This window comes from Oculina patagonica, chromosome 8 (genome assembly GCF_052425735.1).
Source record: "Oculina patagonica isolate OP01 chromosome 8, crgOcupat, whole genome shotgun sequence".
In the NCBI taxonomy this organism is placed as follows: Eukaryota; Metazoa; Cnidaria; class Anthozoa; order Scleractinia; family Oculinidae; genus Oculina; species Oculina patagonica.
Window position 1 is genome coordinate 17,575,536 of NC_135765.1, and position 19,236 is coordinate 17,594,771.

Consider the following 19,236-nt stretch of genomic DNA (forward strand, 5'->3'; position numbering starts at 1 on the left):
TTCCGGTCTTCATGTATGCAGGACATTTCAAAAGAATGTATGAGAGAGTTGTTACATTTTTGACTTCAATTTAGGAATTCTTTGTTCCAAACAGCCAATCAAAAAAAATTCGAATTAATTCAAAAATCCTATGTCCCCAGAGCCCTCCGTTTTCTCGTGCCAAGTCGGCTAAGAGAAACGAAAGGGCTATGGGGACGAGAATGAATCTAATAACCCGGCTCGAATAAAATGTGTAGTGTGAATGATAAGCCGTGCTGAACCAACTCTTTTCTTATGAAACTTCATTCAATAAATTTGCAAAAAATTCCACTTGATCAGCATGGTGGAGTGTTAGACATGTATTTTAAGAAAAACAGTTGCCAAGAAAATTTCATGAACATTCATGGAAGAACTCAGTAGTGTGACTTTCAGCAGTCTTCTTTGGTCGCTTTCTCCTGAGTTCCTGATCATTAGTGTCCAGAGTCAAAAGCTGAGATTCTGCCTTGGAAGAGCATGATGTTCGGAGTCAATACAAATATGCAAGGAGAATTAAAATACAAATAAAAAATCTTCGTCATTAATAGGGGAGGTACAAGCCATCACTGCTGCCATTTACTGTTGCCGTTTGAACAATAAACATATACCTTCACCCTTTTCTAGTCTTTTGGGAACAAGGCAAAAGATGTGCGACTAAGGCATGCACACTAAGGCAGAATCGCGTCCGCTGGTCAAGATTTTGAGCCTTTAACCTGCACCAAAACATTATTTAATGCAGTTTAGAACGGTTGTGTAAACAGGGTATCAGTACTATTTTTTTGGTACGGTACCAATTTTATCCGAGCCGTGCCAAACCTTTTTTGCCGTGTAGATGGGGCTTTAATATCATAGAATATCAGGACAGTAGATCGCGCTTCTGATTGGCTAGCACTTGTGAATTTGGGTACGGTAAACTGGGGTAGCAGCTGCTAGGTTATGTTGTCCCATTGCACGGTCACCCCAAATTACATCCCAATCCAGGTAATGTCACCCCAAAACTGAAGAACTTTACATCACCACAAACACTAAAGTCATGTCACTGACCCAAATAACTTCAGTCACCCTTTAACTTAAGTAAAGTCTTCCAGTCTTTGAAAAACCTATAAATCTTGCTGAATTTGTGTAATAAAAAAAAGCAACAATGATCTAGTTATGCAAGTCGCGTAAAGCATTGTAGAAATTAGAGTTATCCAGATGTTTTATTAAAAAGGATGTTTTAACTTACTATGTTTTGTCTACACCATATGAGTTGTAAATTGCCTCTATCGAAGATACCCGTACGAAAATGTCTGGCCTTACAATAACCTGATTTTGCCCTGATTTTTTAGCCTGACAAAGACCAAATTTTCATAGCCTAACCTTAACCTTTTTAAGCCTCGTATTAACCTTAAAAATGGACCTTAATTTTTTAAGGCTCGTAGCCTGACATTTTTAAGGCTCGTAGGGACGGCCGGAAATTGTTTATTTTTAAGGCTTACATATAGAAAAAGTTAGGCTTAAAAAGCAGGCTTATTGCGCTTAAAAAGGTGGGCCTGTAAGGCTTAAAAGGCAGGCTTGTTAGCCTAAAAATTTTAAGGGCCAAAAATGCAAAATTACATGTATAACAACCTGTTTAGAAGCGGCGCCGTAAACTGGTTCATGTGACACAAAGAGTTTTTACCTTCACGCTAAGCTGTATGTGACATTAACGTTCCATGACGACTTCGAAACCTTCTACATGTAGAATTTGAGACGTTGAGACATTCAACAACTGTTTACAACTGCAACAATTTTGAGGTCGTATATGTAGTAATTATACTAAAAAGAATGAATGCAGCCAGCATTCGGTCAACAACGTTCGCTGCACATGCACATGGCCGCCGCCGACGTGTTAGACAATTTATTACAAATTCAATAGATCATAAAATTATTCCACCGAATAAAAATCACTTCATTAATTTTAGTAATATAAAACATTGAAGCTTATTTTTTAATAAAAAGCTGCTTTATTTCATTTGCAGATTTTCAACTGAATTTGAATTAAGCATGTTGTACATGTACAGTGTTGCCGACTGTTATATTTGAAAAACAAATACTCTCTACCGCATAATGTCACATCTGAACAACAAGAACGTGCAGATAGTAGTTGAATCGATGTATCTAAATTTTTTAAATGATTTCAAGTGGCTTACAAACATCAAATTTAATGTTCCGTGCAAAGCTAACTCAGAAGAAAGGCGATCAAACTTATGATCACTTACCAGCCAGCCAGTGACAGTGTGAACTTAAGACTGTGTGAAGTTGCAGTCAGGGTGCCAACGAATATATACTTCTCCTTTTGCACAACATATTATCAAGTACAAAATCCACGCATCACTGCTGTGTGTACAGTGAAACCAGCGTCGAAATGCAACGTTCACCGTAAACAAACACATTCGCTTCACGAAAACTACATCACCACACATTCTGAAGCATGTTTCTTGCTTTGGGACCATTTCACGACCAAATTTCTAATTTGTTAACTCCCTTGTAACATGAAAAGCCAAAATGGACAGTGAATCAGCTTAACTGTTCCGTTCGGTTAACAGATTTTCAAAACTTGGCCGCCAAAACTGACACATTCGTACGTAAATAGAAGTATCAGGTTTACAATTCGTGACCTGTCACATCACACACATCAGGTTGTTTTCCTGAAATAACTCATGTTTCATCATGATAATTTCAGCAAATAAGCGATATATTTCACTTAGCAAACAAGTCTTAAACGAAAGACTCATTGTTTGAGCAGGTTAGTTACGTTAAAACTGTTGCGTGCAGAGTTGAATAAATTCCACAATTGATCACGTGCGGATGCGTAACCTGATGCTTCAAACCAACCCCGCACTTATGAACGTTCTAATCATTAACCATTCGAAGTTGCCGAAAAGAAAACTGCAATTTATGTTGGCTGTTAACACACTGCAATGTAAAAAAATAGAAATTTTACCATTGATTGATTAAAAATTCGCTTTGGGGTACGTGCCAGATGACACGAATGTTTGGTGAGTCGCATTAAAATTTATAGGGTTACAGCTAGAGTACTCATCCAGCTGAGCGTGGCATTAAAACAGCCGTTTTGCAGGGCTTCCATTTTCGTACGGGTAATCATGACTCATCAAATTAGGTTCTGTTAGGCTATTGTCAGGTTAGAAAATTTGGTTTCTCCAGTCATTCGAAAGACTAAATAAATTTTAGGCTTTGTCAGGCTAGCAATAAGGCCACCGATTCATAACGTTAATCGCCCTGAAAAAAATCACGCCTGTTAGGCTACGTGTAAGCCTAAATTTGAACCTAACAACACCTTATTATTTTCAGGCTTGGCTCTTTTAACCTAACAAATTCAATGTTAGGCTATTGTCAGGTTTGCTTCACGTTTCAAGTGACCTTATGTTGATCATTTTATTTGTTTGTTCTACCCGTACAAAAAAGTCTGACCTAACAAAGCCATAATCAGGCCTAATTTAGGCCTGATCTGCAGATCAGGCCTAAATTAGGCCTGATTATGGCTTTGTTAGGTCAGACTTTTTTGTACGGGTAGAACAAACAAATAAAATGATCAACAAAAGGATAAAAATCCAAAATGCGGTCAGTATTGAACAGAGGTTAACAGTTCTTTACGCAATTCAGGTTGACTTTCATAAGATCGGAATTAAATTTGTGTTTTTCCTTTACATGAGTCATAGGTAGCATTTCAAACACTGGAAGTCTTTACTTAAGTTAGGGGGCAACTGAACTTATTTGGGGGTGACATGTTTGGGGCGACATATCTTCAGTTCTGGGGCAATGTGACCAGGATTGGGGCAATTTAACTTGTGGCGACACAGTACATGACCTACCAGTACATACCTTCCGTGTTGATGGGTCCTTCCTGTGTACTTATAAACATTGCTGATATCGTAAAACATGATGCTTCAGGTCTGGAGTAAATTAAAGACTATGTGTTTAAGTTACTTGCATATGGGACATACATGTAATTTTCTTAACTATAATCATTACAGGTATATTCCTTCTTCACCCCATTCTGCTTGGTGCATTGACGGCATAAGTACATTTTGCTCACCTTTTATAGTGCACGTAAGACTTTGCATTGTAATACCTGTACTTTTAACTTCATTTATTGTAGATGCTACTATCACTTGGACTCTTCCCTCTCCTCAACTAGGCCCACTTCAAACAGCTGATGGCTCAATTCGAACAACAATTCAGCGAGTGATAAACGGTTCTTCTGAAGTGCATTTAACCTGGAACTTCACTCTATCTGGTGAAAACCTTAGTGAGGTGGCATGGGAAATAGATAACATCCGAATCGGCAGAAAATCATCTTCAGGGGTTTCTATAAGCCCCATTTCCAACTTCCGGGAGCATTTTGACATCAGTCGCAGTGATCCAGCAACTTTGATTATTTTCAAGGTGACAGAAGCAGATGAAGCGTTGTTTGAATGTCAGGTAAATACTGATGTAAGGCTTTGGAAGGACATAATTCAAGTGAAAATTGTTGGTAAGTCATAGAGAAAATATTCCAGTATTTGATTATAATTTGCCCACATACACTTCTGTACTGATCTGTCTGCTTAAATTAAAAAGAACCCATTGACAGATGTTTTTGAGGCGAATGCCTTCAAATAAAAACTGACCTGAAAAAATAATCCAAATCCCAATGTAACTACAAAGTGTTTAAATATGCAATAATTATTGTGCAGAGGGAAAACTGCAACATACATAACATGAATATTTTTAGGATACTGTGATATTGTTGGAAAGTCCCAGTAATTAATTTTATAAATTGATTAAAGGTTTGCATAATCCAGCATGTTTTTTGCATATTCTAATTCAACACATTTTTCGTAAATTATAATAATTGCCTGAAATTGCCCCACATAATTTGTTACCTTTTTCCATATTTTATTAGATGGCCTAGATTGGCTCGAAAGTGGAACCCACTAAAGAACAGAAAATTACAATATTTCATTTGCCTTCAGTCTACATTGTTTTCATTCTTGACTCGACGTGTGCATGTACATACATAAGAATTAACAATACAACTTTTGTTGCAGAGAGATAAGCTATGCATTGTACATTAATATTAATATTACAATATTAATGTATAAAATGTAGGGGTACAGTATTTCAGTTATGAGGAAAACTATGGATAGTCATTCACTATACATGTACATGTATATATATAATTATATAATTATGCAGAATAATATGGATTTACCAAACGATGACTTCCAGTAGAAGGATCTAAAGAGATACGGTGCTTCAATGTAATTTTAGTTCAGTGTGTGATAAGGCGTCATTGAGGCAAACTTCTAACTGTTCCAGCTTTAATTTACACGACGTTTCGGCCTTCGGCCTTCTTCAGATGCGGAACTTACTATTTACAAGATTAAAAAATAATATATACACTTATATATTATATACAACCGGACACTAACCGTTATACAGTTTAATAACGCTCCTGAAGAAGGCCGAGATGGCCGAAACGTAGAGCATTAAAAGCTAACAATTAGTCTTGACTGGAGTTGGTTACTTGACCGTTACAAATATTTATATACACTGTTAGTATATCAGCATAAGAATTTCAAAAAACTGGCCATTAGCTGACTGTGGTCATCAAAGTGACTGTAAGTGGAGACTGTAAGTGGAAATTTGACAATATTTATCTTAAAGAGTAATAAAGATAACTAAAGATGTTCTACATGACACGAGCATGGGACAAAGAAAAATTCTAAGTCCCCGACGGGAATCGAACCCATGGCCTCCCAGATACCGGTTGGGCGCTCTAACCAACTGAGCTATGTACGTGAGACTTGTTGTGAGCTGGGCCATTTTACTAGGTTGATATGTGACACGCGTCCTGCATACTGCTAGGATCAGCAATGTCGAATTCATCAAGTTTTGTAGTACATGTAAATAATAAAGATGGTAAATTTTTTAAGCTCGGTAATAAATAATAAAGATAAGATGTTCTACATGACACGAGCATGGGACAAAGAAAAATTCTGAGTCCCCGACGGGAATCGAACCCATGGCCTCCCAGATACCGGTTGAGCGCTCTAACCAACTGAGCTACGAGAGACTCGTTGTGAGCTGGGCCATTTTACTAAGTTGATATGTGAAACGCGTCCTGCATACTGCTAGGATCAGTATGCAGGACTGATCTAGGATTTTTTTTTTCTTTGTCCCATGCTCGTTTCATGTAGAACATCTTATCTTTATTATTTATTACCAAGCTTAAAAAATTTACCATCTTAAGTTTATTATTTACTACAAAACTTGATGAATTCGACATTGCTGATCCTAGCAGTATGCAGGACGCATGTCACATATCAACCTAGTAAAATGGCCCAGCTCACAACGAGTCTCTCGTAGCTCAGTTGGTTAGAGCACCCAACCGGTATCTGGGAGGCCATGGGTTCGATTCCCGTCGGGGACTCAGAATTTTTCTTTGTCCCATGCTCGTGTCATGTAGAACATCTTATCGTTATTATATATTACCGAGCTTAAAAAATTTACCATCTTTATTATTTACTAATATTTATCTTAAAACCACTTGGTGCTAAATGTACTGTGCTGCTCATGTATTTTTATTTTTTTTTAGTTCCAGCCAAGCTAACTAAGGTGAGCGATGACCAGATTGTACAGGAAGGCAAAAACATGACATTATTTTGTGAAGCATCTGGTAACCCAGAACCAAACATCACCTGGGCCAAAGTGCTGGAGGATGATAGCAACAGTGAAGTACTGCACAGTAGGTCCACTTGGGATTTTACAGACATCAACAGAACTGCCTCTGGGACATACCGCTGTACAGCTGACAATAGAATTGGAAATCCAGCAAGCCATGAAATTAAAGTGAACGTTACATGTAAGTACCCATGGCCTGTGCATTGAATTTTTACATCTACATACATGTGCAGTGTATGTACATGCATATTGTATATGTCCTTCAATTTACCCTTGGTTATATGGTACTATGTGGAATTGTCCTTTATTTGTTTTGGTGCATGGGAAAATACATCTATTTATATAATATTAGTATTTTTATATTTGTATATTTATTTTAGTGTCCCCAATTAGCTCTTTAGCTAAATACCATTGACACTTAAATAAAGTTTATGTATGTATGTATGTACGATAATTAATCGGGCGTGGCCAATTTATAGTTTACCCTTTGGTCGTCCTAGACGATAGTCTCCTGTCGGCTAAAACTGACGGGGATAGCCTGGGCCAATCGGTTTCATTTCAGTTTTGACAGTAAATCGTTGAAGGAACACTGGGTCGACTTTTGGGCTAATTTGCAATCTGGTTCTCTTCTTTGCTTCGGCGGGAGGACAGAGAAAAATAGCTTAAGGGGTAAAGTACTAATAATCCCCATTGTGAAACTCTAGTTGCTTTGACAAGTTGAAGCTATTTTTGTAAATAAAAGGGGTAACGTCATTCATGTCACGCAATGTTTTTGTGGGAAACTTTGAAACTAGACGCTTTGCTGGTTTCTACAAATAGCAGTGTGATCTGGCGGTACATTTTTTTGAGGCGGACTCCACTTTAAAACTATTTTTTATATATTTAGCAAGAAGGGTATGTCGATTTTCATTTCCGCACAGTTGGGCGTCAAAGTCGCCTGTCACAAAGAGTAGAATGTTTGCACAACTTAGTTTGGATATATTTTAGATTTGACTAGTGACGTTAGTAAGACACTTCTCAAGACGTCAGCAAAACATTGGCAATGTACAGTATTGGTGTGAACTTGAATGGAATTTTTTACGAGATCAGTAAAGCTATCGAATGAAAAGATGACTTGAAAATGAAAACTTCGAATAATCATAATTAAATACCAATTGAATTTTAGATGAAAAATTCCGGAAGTGACATCTGTGTTCAAAATAGGAATTTTTGTACAACTTAAAGTTCCAAAAAAAAGACCACATGTTTTGTAAAAATCACAGACAAACATGATCAGGAAAACAAAACAGGCCAATGGGTTTTTTTCACGAAAATACAACTTTCTTAAGAAAGAGTTTGTAAACAAGACAATGGAATCGAAATTTGCATACATTTGAACTTGCAAAAAAGAAGTATCTCTGCCGAGACATAATAGCGAGACCTTACATTAATAATTATTGTATTCTGATCTGATTGTTATTTTTCATGCATTTAAAACTATTTGAAAGTGGTTTTCATCGATGAAAACAAAACGGTTTTTCATTCACTGCTTGAAGTATTTATAGACGTGAAAACATTCGCTTAATCAAATTACATTCTGCACGGAATATTTTGTATCCATTTGTCCCGAAACTTTGAGGAAATTGAAATCTTTGTGGACAAGCATAAAAGCAGTTCATAGAATTGAATAAAAAGATAAGAACCATATTGATAAAGGAAATTTTAAAACTTTATTTTGGCTCATTTTGACGAAATTCAGGATTTTCAAAGACTGCCAGTAAACGGCTGTATCTTGTCTGTCTCTAAGGATTTTGCTACGGTTTTGAACGAGCCAATTTTTCAACATGATATCATGGTAGCGGGCAGAAGTCGGTTCGTTCTGAATTTTTCAATACGGTATACAAGTTACAGGTCAATATACAGACCCTCTGTACAGTACGTAAAAAACGTTTTGGGAACAAACCATTGTGAACTTATTTTCTATGTTGATCAGTAAAAATCCTTAGTACGACATGGGGTTTGTTATCAAGTTCTTTAGTACGTTAATACTGCAAGGTGTATAACCTCAGAGAATTATAATCAAGTGTGAACTTGTTTTATTAGCGGTTTAGACTCTAAGGTTTTGGTATGGAAGATCAAAATTAAGGCAAATTTCTGTTATTATCTGATTGCTTGGCACAGATTAGTACGATACTGAATTGGTTAGGAAATGTAAACAGACATTAAATTGAATGAGAGTAGAAAGGTAGGGACAGGTGGGGGTGAAAGGCTAATTAAGGAGATGGAAAGGGAGGGAGAATTAAAATCCATGCTTGTTATATCACGCAACCTTTGACTTCTGTTGTTTTCTCACAAGAACAAAACTTAAGGTGGGTTCTACCTGAATTTGAATGGAACTTTAAGAGATTTAAAGAAGGGATTGAAGAAAGAAATGGAAACACCTCCAAACAGTTGACCCCCTCGCAAGAGCATTCCGGGTTGTCAGGAGACTGTTTGGTGTCCGTCCACCAATTTTTAACTTCAAATTCAAATTTTAAAATCACATTAAATCTCCAATATGGTCTTATTTGTCTAAATTTTACTAATCCTTTGAGAAAAACTATTGCCTCCCAGACATCCCCCAAAATCGTCCAAAAATTAACAAAATACTGCAAAACAAATATATATGGGATAAGTAAAGCTTTTTTGGATTCCTTGAAACGCGGCTAAAATGGTTTTCAGTGTTTTCCAGCCCTTATACTTTGGGTTAGTACTACTATTCTTCACCAGTTGCTATTACAGTAATGGTATGAAACAAATACCTAATCATTGGTCAATAAGTTGTGATCATTTTTTTGACAAAAGTAGTTACCTAGTGATTAGGAGTTGAATACTGTTCCATTAAAGTGTAAGGGCTAAAAAATACTGAAATGCGTCAGCCACCTAAAGCGTTGGAAAAATTGGTCTTCAGGTAAAAACCCCGCCTTTATTAAGTATTGCGAAAAGGCTGCACTTTGCTAAGTGTTACAAATTTATATTTTCTAGACGTCTAGTTCAATCGTTTATTTGTATTGTGCGAAATATATTTTTATAAATTGAGACCATTATGTCATTAATTAATAATGCAATCTTGAAAACATTCCAGATTTCCATTATTAAATAGAAACACGAAAAATTCAAATTTGGGAAAACAAGCCTGTCAAAATGACGTTGCCATGGTGATTTCAAGTTACTGGCACAATAACTAATCCTACCAAATTATTGCGAGATAAATTTTAGATAAACGCGCAAAGTTTGGCAGCGTTTGGTTGAATCTTGAAAAAGTTATAAGCATCCAAAGTCAGCGCGGGCCTCAAAAGCCCCCCCCCCCCCCCGGCCTGAATAGGTTTAAGTGACTGTTTTTCCAGTGATTTTTACTGTACTGTACCCTGCCTTTCAAGTCAAAACAGATAGCTTATTATTAAGCGCCCGATTTTAAGCTTCTCAAGCTTCTCAAGCTTCTTGTTGAATATTACATTGCCAATTTTTTTTCTTTATTAGTTTTTGTGAAAAATATGGCTTTAAGTCTGAATAAACTCACTGTAATTATCATTAAGACTAAGCTTAAGTTATATAATCCTATCACAGTCATAATTATTAATGGCCAAAAGAAATTGTCAAAAGTTATACTAATCACCTCACAGGAAAGAAAATCAACTCGTGTCAAAGCATAATCAACTCACTGTTTATAAAGAAAAGCAACTCAGTCATGAAATTAAAGTGAACTCATGAATGCAAACCACATGAAAATGGGAAGACTAAAACCTGGTCAATTTAATTGATTTGAGGCCTCGAAATTCAGTAATTAATACACTGTAGTATGGTATTTTACGTTTGGGGCTTGCCCCTTACTTTATGCAGTGAAATTGATAAATCAGGGTCCGCGCAGAGGGAGGGGCTAGGGGAGCTTTAGCCCCCACACTTTTGTGCAAAAATAAATAAATAAATCGAAATAAAAAAAAAAAACGAAGCAAAAAATTTGTTAGTTCAGTCGTAAAGGCTAGGCAAATTAAAGTTACTGGCAAAGTAGACGCGCAGATAAGTTAATGTTCAACAAACATTGTCATAAATTTATAAGTCGCTATAATTAGCGAATAATTTTTCACTTGTAGCCTTGTGCTAGTACAGGTTTACTGTATGTCTTTTAAATGGCTTCTTTTTGCAATCAAACCTCTCAGGAAAACGTAATTGGTTAATTTCAATCCGAACTCATGACTGGGTTAAGTTTATAAGGCTCCCAAACAAATACAATCATGTAGTTCAGCCGATTTCCGAGTCTAGTCGATAGAGTACGATAACAATAGTCCTGACCTTGATCTTTTAACATGAGCATAAAATTATTGCTCCTTTTTTAACTCAGAAAAGAGTTGTAGTGGGCGAAGTGAATTCACTCCTTCACTCGTTTCCTGTTAGACATATGCACGCAATGCGTGCAAGTGTTTTAAGGCCTCTAGAGAATTAGCAACCCTCCAAGTTAAGTTTATTTTAGTCGCCATGGCGACTAAAATTTTGGAGCTGGCGACTAAATTGGAAACAAAGTCGCCAGCCTGGCGACTAAAATTGAGAAGAAGGATTGAAAGCATGAGCTTAATTTGGCGACTAAAATTTTTTACTGGCGACCAAACTTGAGCAGTTGGTGGCCAAATGGTCACTAAGGAAAAAAATTAACTTGGAGGGTTGATTAGACCTTTTCTCTAATACTTACATTTCTTGTTAAATTACATAAAATTAACATGCTTAGTCACCAACCGAAATATTGTATTAATGTCAGTTTTCTTGAAATAATATTATGATATTTATTCAGCTATAAGCCAAGACCGTAAACCTTTGGTTTTTTAGAACCAGTTAGAAAAAAACTAACCCAAAACACTCAGCTAAAGATGAATTTATTTCAGTACGATTTGGTGAAAAAAAATCGCTCGACTTATAGCCAATGATATTATTATTATTATTATTTTTCGTTACCTTCAAATAACAAAAAGGAAAAATAAAAAGAAAGAAATCAAATTATTTGCAACAGATGGGAACTCTATCTCTTGGCCTTTCGGTCTGCTCTCGATCAAATGAAGTAAACAGAAGTTTGGAAAGTATAACATCATTTGTATTAGCAAACCTTTATTTGTCCGTTTGTTGTTTTCGATTCTTGTTTCATAATAACTTTTCCGAGTTTAGTGGCTTATAGCCACTTTTAGTTATTATATGTGTCCTGGTTTTATCTCAATCAGCGAGAAGTTTCACGGATTGGTGAGCGATGACGGTCCCATCACAAGTTTTGTTGAGCAACGTTTCTTTATGGAAATGAAATTTAGTTTGCTATTTATAAATGTATTTCTCGTCATTTTAGAGGAATTAACATCAAAATTTTCAAGCATACACCCCCCCCCTAATTTTGCTCACGCGTCCGTCTTTAGCCCCCCCCCCCCCCCACTCAAAAACTTGCTGCGCTGGCCGTGTAAATAAATGTGCTACTTAAGCTTAATTAGTATGTTGTGGTTTTGTCAAAGAATACAGTGGAACCCCGATATAACAAGGGATGATGTAGGCCAGTGGTGGAAGTTTTTTTATATCTTCTTTCACTGCAAGAATAACTGATACTAATATACTCATATGATATCATTATAGATTCTGCCATCCATTAACTTTTTTAAATTTATGGCATTATTATAAAGCCATTGTCAATTTATATTTTTTGTCCCTTGGGTAAAAATATCTTCAAATGATTTTGAAGATAAAAGTTGCATAATTTCAGCACTGGTTAGACAACATACTACTCAACTCTGTGTGATTTACAGATCCTGCCAAGATTCTCGAAGTTACTGCAAGGAAAAATGAAGTTGCTGTTCAACAAAGTGTGTCTCTTTTATGTAAAGCAGAAGGAAATCCACCACCTTCGTATATGTGGACTCCTTGTGAACAACCACAAAGTGAGTGTCACAACAGCGTTCTTAACATCTCAGAAGTTCTGAATGGTGGTGTCTTCATCTGCACTGTGACAAACCCTCTGGACAGTGATGCAGGAAATGTCAGTGTTTGTAAGTTATTATGCAACAATACTTAATGTCAGTGTACATTATGATTTGCTGTTATTAGATAACATTTGAAGGGGCGTACGGAAAAACGGCCGCTTGAATTTCTGGCTAAATCGAACATTATCAAAACAGCTCCAAATTTCACACGTGAGTTTGTTTAAGTGTGCTATACACTGTCCTGTGTTTCATTTCGCTGCTCTTTTGTTCGTTTTCAGAAATAATGACGTATGCAAAAAGGCATTTTGCAAGCTTACGTTCTCCCAATCAGCCAACAGTCTGAGTTTTCCAACACATTGCGTGCACATCTTCCCCTGTAGGGTTTTCTAAGGAAGGTAACCATTTTAAAAGCCTGCCTTGACTGCTGCCGCCATGTTTTCTTGTTGATTTGAGCAGAGTAGGACTGGATACTGCATTGTGACGTAAGGTTACATGTTAGAGGCGGAAGAGTTTGAATTGAGCAAAATGGCGGCTTTGAAAATAAAACGTAGCTGTTTATAGTTTTAGCACAAGTGCATCCACTTGGCGGTTGAAGGACATCATTAAGTCTGAAAACCCGTAAGTCTCACAGCATTTCTCGAAGAAATGAGAGATGTTCGGCCTTTGAAAGTTGTCTGACAAAGGTAGGCGGAGCCAAGTGGTAAATAAAGCCTACACGTAGAACACAGATCTCTTGTCGGGAACTATGTCAGCGTGAGTTTTGCAGTGTCCCCTTGGGTGCTGCAGGGACAAAGTTGCCGAGAAGCGAGCTGGTTTTAGACTTTAAAAAATTCTTTAGATGTTTCGCAGGGCACCTTCCCTTGCAAAATTTTTTTCTGTGCCTCATTAAATATTCATCAATCAATCAATCGATTCGTGCGAATGAAAACCTCAGAAGCTTATCTTGTTTTCGCGGGATTTTGTAGATGTGTGATGATATAAGGAGTGGAGATAAAAGTGAGAGCAAGCCAGCGGCACTTTACTGAAAGCAATTTAACTAGTATAAAGTGAAAACACCAGCAAAATTAATGTATTCAATCAATCAGTCTATCACAACAATCAATCTTTATTTCACTTTCACCTCAAATTACAGCTAACGGTAACAGATTAAAATAGTCTTTGCCCTAAACAACAAAAAGCAGCTAACCGCAGTGAAAGCTAGCCGCAAGCAAACTGGCGTGAAATTTGGAGCTATTTTGATAATGTTTGATTTAGCCAGAAATTCTAGCGGCCGTCTTTCCGTACGCGCCTTCATTTGTAGTTAATAAAGAAATGTCCAGATCTCGTCTTTGAACAAGTGAATTTCCATTTAGGGTAGTTTTGCAAACCATCCGGAAATAATAATAATAATAATAATAATAATAATAATAATAATAATAATAATAATAATAATAATAATAATAATAATAATAATAAATAATATTTAAGAGGAGGCCTCCAATCACCTACAGGTGTAGGGGGTGGTTTTCAGGAGGGTCCTCTGAGAAAATAAATGTGTAAAATCTGGAAAAAAATACAGGGCAGAGTTTTTCTACTTAATTGAAGACCACCTGCAAAAATTCAGGCACTTTCAAAGGGGAAAAAGATTTTTATGCAACAAATTCACTTAGCACATAATAGTTTTGCACTAAGCCACTCATTCTTGAAAACTTGAACTCAAAATTCGTGCATAACTGAGGACATTAAAATTATAACCATACTATAAAAAAATGATGCAGATCGTTTACATTTTTGTTGGTGCAAATGACTAGGGGTGCATTTCTTTGAAAATGATCTGGATCAGGACAAGTGATCACTCGGAACATGGTGCAGGAAAGGAGCCTTGAATGTACTCTGGGAAAGGATTCGCCGGTTCCTTTGATACACCATGATCCAAGTGACCTCGGATTACTGATACTGATCCGGATTATCCCAAAGGAACCTACTCTAGAACAAGCCTTGTTTAATAGACATTGAAGATGTTTCAGACCATGCAGCCTTTCTGGTTCTGTAGCAATTCATTTGGTAAATTACCATGTGTACATATCTTTTTAGAATTTCCTATTGACAGTATACAAATAAATAGTGCTTTTTTTGATACTGTACATGCATATTATGATAACTTTTTTTAATTCCCTTTAACAGTCATTGCAGGAAATGTGATAAACGTGACCCTGGTCATAACAAACGAAAAGTGCATTGATGGGAAATATAATCAATCCTTATTGTGGAAAAACCTCAATAAAACGGTAACTACTGTACATTTAATCAACCAACTTCTGTATCAGAATTTGTACATGTACTTGCACTTAGACTTTAAGGGAAAAAAAACCGGGAATATTATTTATTCATGCGTTTTCCCTGACGTGACCTCTTTTGATTTCTTTAAGCTTTAGTGTAAAGTAGAATTTTAGACATAGTATAATTAAGTTATACTTTTTTTCTTACTGGACAACGACAAAGAGTTGGTGACTGGCTGGCTGGATGAATGTGTTGGCTGTTTCTTTTCTGAATTCCATTGTGACCCTTTCTGCTGCAGGTCTTTTTGGACTGACCTTCTCCAGTTGTTTTTAGACCTTCTTCGCTTTCCTGCTGACGCATCAGGCAGTTTTCTTAGATTGAGGCAGATCCAGTCCACTTTTTCCTTTGATTTTAATAATAATCTCTAATTAATTTTATGAGTATCCTATCTTCCAGTGTTTTACTCTGGGATCTTCATTACTAATGCTGTTGGCCATTTGACCCTGACAAGGATATATTGCACATAAAGGCATACATGTACACATGGTTGATCATGTTGCTAAGTCTACCAGTTTATTTCACCAGCCGAAAGAAAGCTTAACACTGAAATTTTACTAGAAAATTAAGACGGTAGTTGTAAAGGTTCAGAGGCCACAAAAGCCGACCTGGTTAGGTTTTCATGGCTTAAACCCTGTTAACAAAGGCTTGAAAATTATTTTTGATATTCTTTGCCTCCCCCCATGTGACAAGGATTGGTTTATTTATTGAATGACATAATTATGTTTGGTAAAGATTCGTTTCTCAGTAAGGATTGGCTGTTTTGTCCAGATTGCTAGCTTGGTACAAAGATTCGCTAGTTGGTAAGAATTTGTTGCTTGGTAAGGATTGGTTGTTTTGGCGGGATTGTTAGCTTGATTTGGTTTGGTGTGTTCATGCATGTGTAAATGCCATGTAAATTTCATGTGCGCATTTATATAACTTCACTTAGTGCTTTTGTTATTACTTCATCATTATTTTATTTCTGTTAATTTTCAGATGGATGACCTTTTTGCTAACATAAGTGGGTACAAAGGCGCACAGTTGAAAAGAGTCAGGTTTGCAAAGTGATTGCTTCCTGTTATTTTATGTCTGTCATTATTTGAATCTGAAGTTGTCACTGACTTTTTTCGTCTTTTTACTTTTCACTTGTCTCTCTTCAAAGTTGTGGCAGTGTGATTGTCGAGCTGGAGCTGAAGTTCAATTCCACCATAAGAGAAAGAGATGTTATTGATGAACTACGCAATGCTGCAAAAGGTGGATTGTTTGGACCGTTTCAAGTGAATGCCTCATCCATAACAGGGACACGCCCTGTCACTCAAAAAACAACCACAGCAACACCAACCACGCCTACCGACTCATCTGACAGTATGTTCCCATATTTTGAATTTGTATTTGTGCTTGGGACTTGTCTGCCATGTTGCATAAAGTTGGCTTCAGTATATCTTTGTTTAATTAATGTCGATCGGATACAAACATGAATGCTTCTATTCTCTTGGCTCATGTACATGCACTTACTTGCATGCCCTTTCCATGTGATAAAATGCTGAGACAAGTAATTTCTAATTTGCATCTTAAGTTAACAATTTTTGCCTGTACATCACCACATATCTCTGCTTTCTTCCTGTTTGCAATATTTGCAGTGATGATCCCGGTTCTTTTGAATGTGTTCAAGCCAGCTGTTTTAGTGTCACGTTGATGTAGATCCTGCCTTCCTTCTAATAATTATAACTGCTTTAAAACATCATTTGAGACCAGTGGATTCTTTCTTATCTTTCCTCATCGATATCGTGAAGTACACTTATCTCAGGATGACCCTTACACACTCTGCAGCAGCACTTTCCCCGATGCTGTGTGACTTGCATATCTTTTCATACAATAGAGCAATCTCACAAACCTATTGTCTCGAACTTTGACAACCAGTACGGCCTGCGGAATCGGTCTGCGGTCGTCTTCAAAAACACCAATCATGATATCACAAACTCGTTCCACTCCTTTCATTTCAGCGTGCAGTCATTCAAAAACGTTTTCATGAAGCCTTCGGAAACCTTCGTATCAGGAGGGAGGTGTGAAATCTGAGCGATGCTCTCACAACTTGCAAAACAATCATCGGGGCGATAGTCAGCGGATATCTCTAAGGCGCATGAGCAGCTCCTCTCTGTGTAAACTTGCCAAAACGATAACAACATGGGGACAGTGGGAGAGTTTGATTATTATTTTTATAGTGGTGAAAAAAAAAAGGTTTTCTAAGTTTTGCCTTTAAAGCAACGAAAATTTCTCTGGAAAGGTTCTTGGTGTCAATATGTGGTGTTTGTTATGAAATAAAACCATCACGGAAATGGTAATGAAAACTTGGCGATCGAATATTCCCGCGCCCGTAGGAGCTATTGTTCTTGCTCTATTGTTTGGTGGTTGTTTATTGACTTGGTCGCTCTTTGTTTTACCTGGACTCTGGATTAAGCAGCACAGTGGGGCAACTCTCTGGAACAGCCTACCTTGTAATCTTAGGATGATAAAATCCTTTAATCAAGTTTTAGACGTGGCATTCATGGAAAACAGGATTAGTTTAATGGATTTACTTCGTCAATTTTTATTAATTAGTACAGTCGAACCTCGATTATCCGAACATCGATTATCCGGACTTTTCGATTATCCGGACTTTTTCTCTGGTCCCGTTTTTTTCATGAATATTAATGACCTTTGATCTTAAAAACTTTAAGAGGGAAAAATATTTAGAAATAATGTTTTAAGTCTGGAAAATTGCGTTTAACACAGCGCATTACGCTCTAAGTACATGTTACGATCTCCTTTCACTTTTGCTATCTGTGTTGTTTAATTGGCAGTTCAAGTCGAAATTCATTACCATTTATCCGCTTAATATGTAGAGACTGGCTTGCACAAGGTTTAAATAAAGAGCTGACATTTTCCACTAACAAAGCTGGTAAATCCACTCGAAAAAAACATCTTCATGCACGATCTTTCTCGCTACGAACTTCGCTACTTAGTAACCTGGCAAGATGCAACACATGTAGCTTGGTTACCAAGTTCCCCAAAAAAGCTTGGCACTTTGTTTATTTGTATTAATTTTTATTAAACTGTAGTTTAGTAGTATCTTCCCGATGTTTTTAACCGTGTATAAAGAAATGTTATAAAAAAAATTACAATTCCCATGTGGCCAGTTGAAAATCGTGGTACAATCATTTACATTTCAGCACTAAAAAGTAGCACGACATCACAAAATTCTGCGTTCTTATAACTACACGACGATGACGAAATTTTTGGCTAAACACACTGCTTTTAGATTTTTTGTTAAGAGAATTGAACCCCTTTATAATAAGTGATTCCACGGCATGATATTCGTGATTGCCATAGCTTCCGTTTCGCGGGAAGAGATTGCCTGTTGCATCATCGTCCAAAAACCGCTGACTACATCGTGAATTGGTCGCGTTGCAAGTTGTGAGAGCATCGCTACTCGGTCCGGTTTCTATCCCCCCCTTGCTTCGTATTTTTGCTGTAATTCGCGCTTTAAGGCTCGGAAAGCATTTTGTTTTAATTTACTTAATAATGGATAGTTTGAGTGTTTGGTTGGTTAAAATGGAATTTTGAAATTTCTGTTTATTTGTCCTTTAAGTCTTTTTGAAGGTAATGGGCTCCTGGACAAAAATAACATTAGAACAGTGACTCGTTTGTTCATTACAATCGATAGTTACCTCCTTCTTAAAAGTGAGTAGTAGATACATGTTGCAAATTGAAACATGGCCACATGCATTCGCTTGCTCAAGCAAACATTCACAGCTTCAAGTCTAAACATTTTACAGTACACTTTCCAAACTGGAACAAGACTAAAATAACAAAAAGATGGCATTTGCTTGTTGGAGCGAAACTTGAGAGCTTCTGCAAACTCCCATACTGTAAGTAAAAAAACAACCTCTTTGGAACCCAAAGATTTTGGCAGAGAAGTTATCCGTTACACCATCCTCGGAGACCCAGGGGCAGTAAGTGGGGAAGTGGGTAAGGAAGTTTTCTATTTATAGGGCGCTGACAAACTTTGCTTTTTGTCAAAACAAAGTTTTGAAGTATTATTTACTAAAGAACACTTCTTAAGTGTCTGTTGACGGTTTCAAAGTGTTCGTTGCCCTTCTTATAGGGAGTTTAGTTACAGTAAACTGACTGAAAAACGGCAGGAACCATCATCAGTCGGTGTCCGGCTTATGGAGGTGTCAGTTAAGAGAGATTTGACTGTAGAAAATCGCAG

At 36.9% G+C, this 19,236-nt stretch overlaps 2 protein-coding genes across 4 annotated transcripts in view; one reads left to right on the plus strand and one right to left on the minus strand.

Moving 5' to 3' along the window:
* Window positions 1-19,236, minus strand: part of LOC144662800 (fibroblast growth factor receptor 1-A-like) — a 254,321-nt gene that overhangs the window by 131,953 nt on the left and 103,132 nt on the right. The gene's annotated exons all lie outside the window — the stretch shown is intronic.
* The window catches only part of LOC144662809 (uncharacterized), a 122,645-nt gene that overhangs the window by 100,681 nt on the left and 2,728 nt on the right, over window positions 1-19,236 (plus strand). The window contains exons 2-7 of one of the 3 annotated variants that reach the window (XM_078523753.1): window positions 4,157-4,531; window positions 6,638-6,904; window positions 12,513-12,752; window positions 14,850-14,953; window positions 15,981-16,039; window positions 16,147-16,349. In XM_078523753.1, coding sequence (XP_078379879.1) covers window positions 4,157-4,531; window positions 6,638-6,904; window positions 12,513-12,752; window positions 14,850-14,953; window positions 15,981-16,039; window positions 16,147-16,349 — 1,248 coding nt within the window. The remainder of the gene's footprint in view (window positions 1-4,156; window positions 4,532-6,637; window positions 6,905-12,512; window positions 12,753-14,849; window positions 14,954-15,980; window positions 16,040-16,146; window positions 16,350-19,236) is intronic. The other 2 variants (XM_078523755.1, XM_078523754.1) reach the window with 2 other exon arrangements.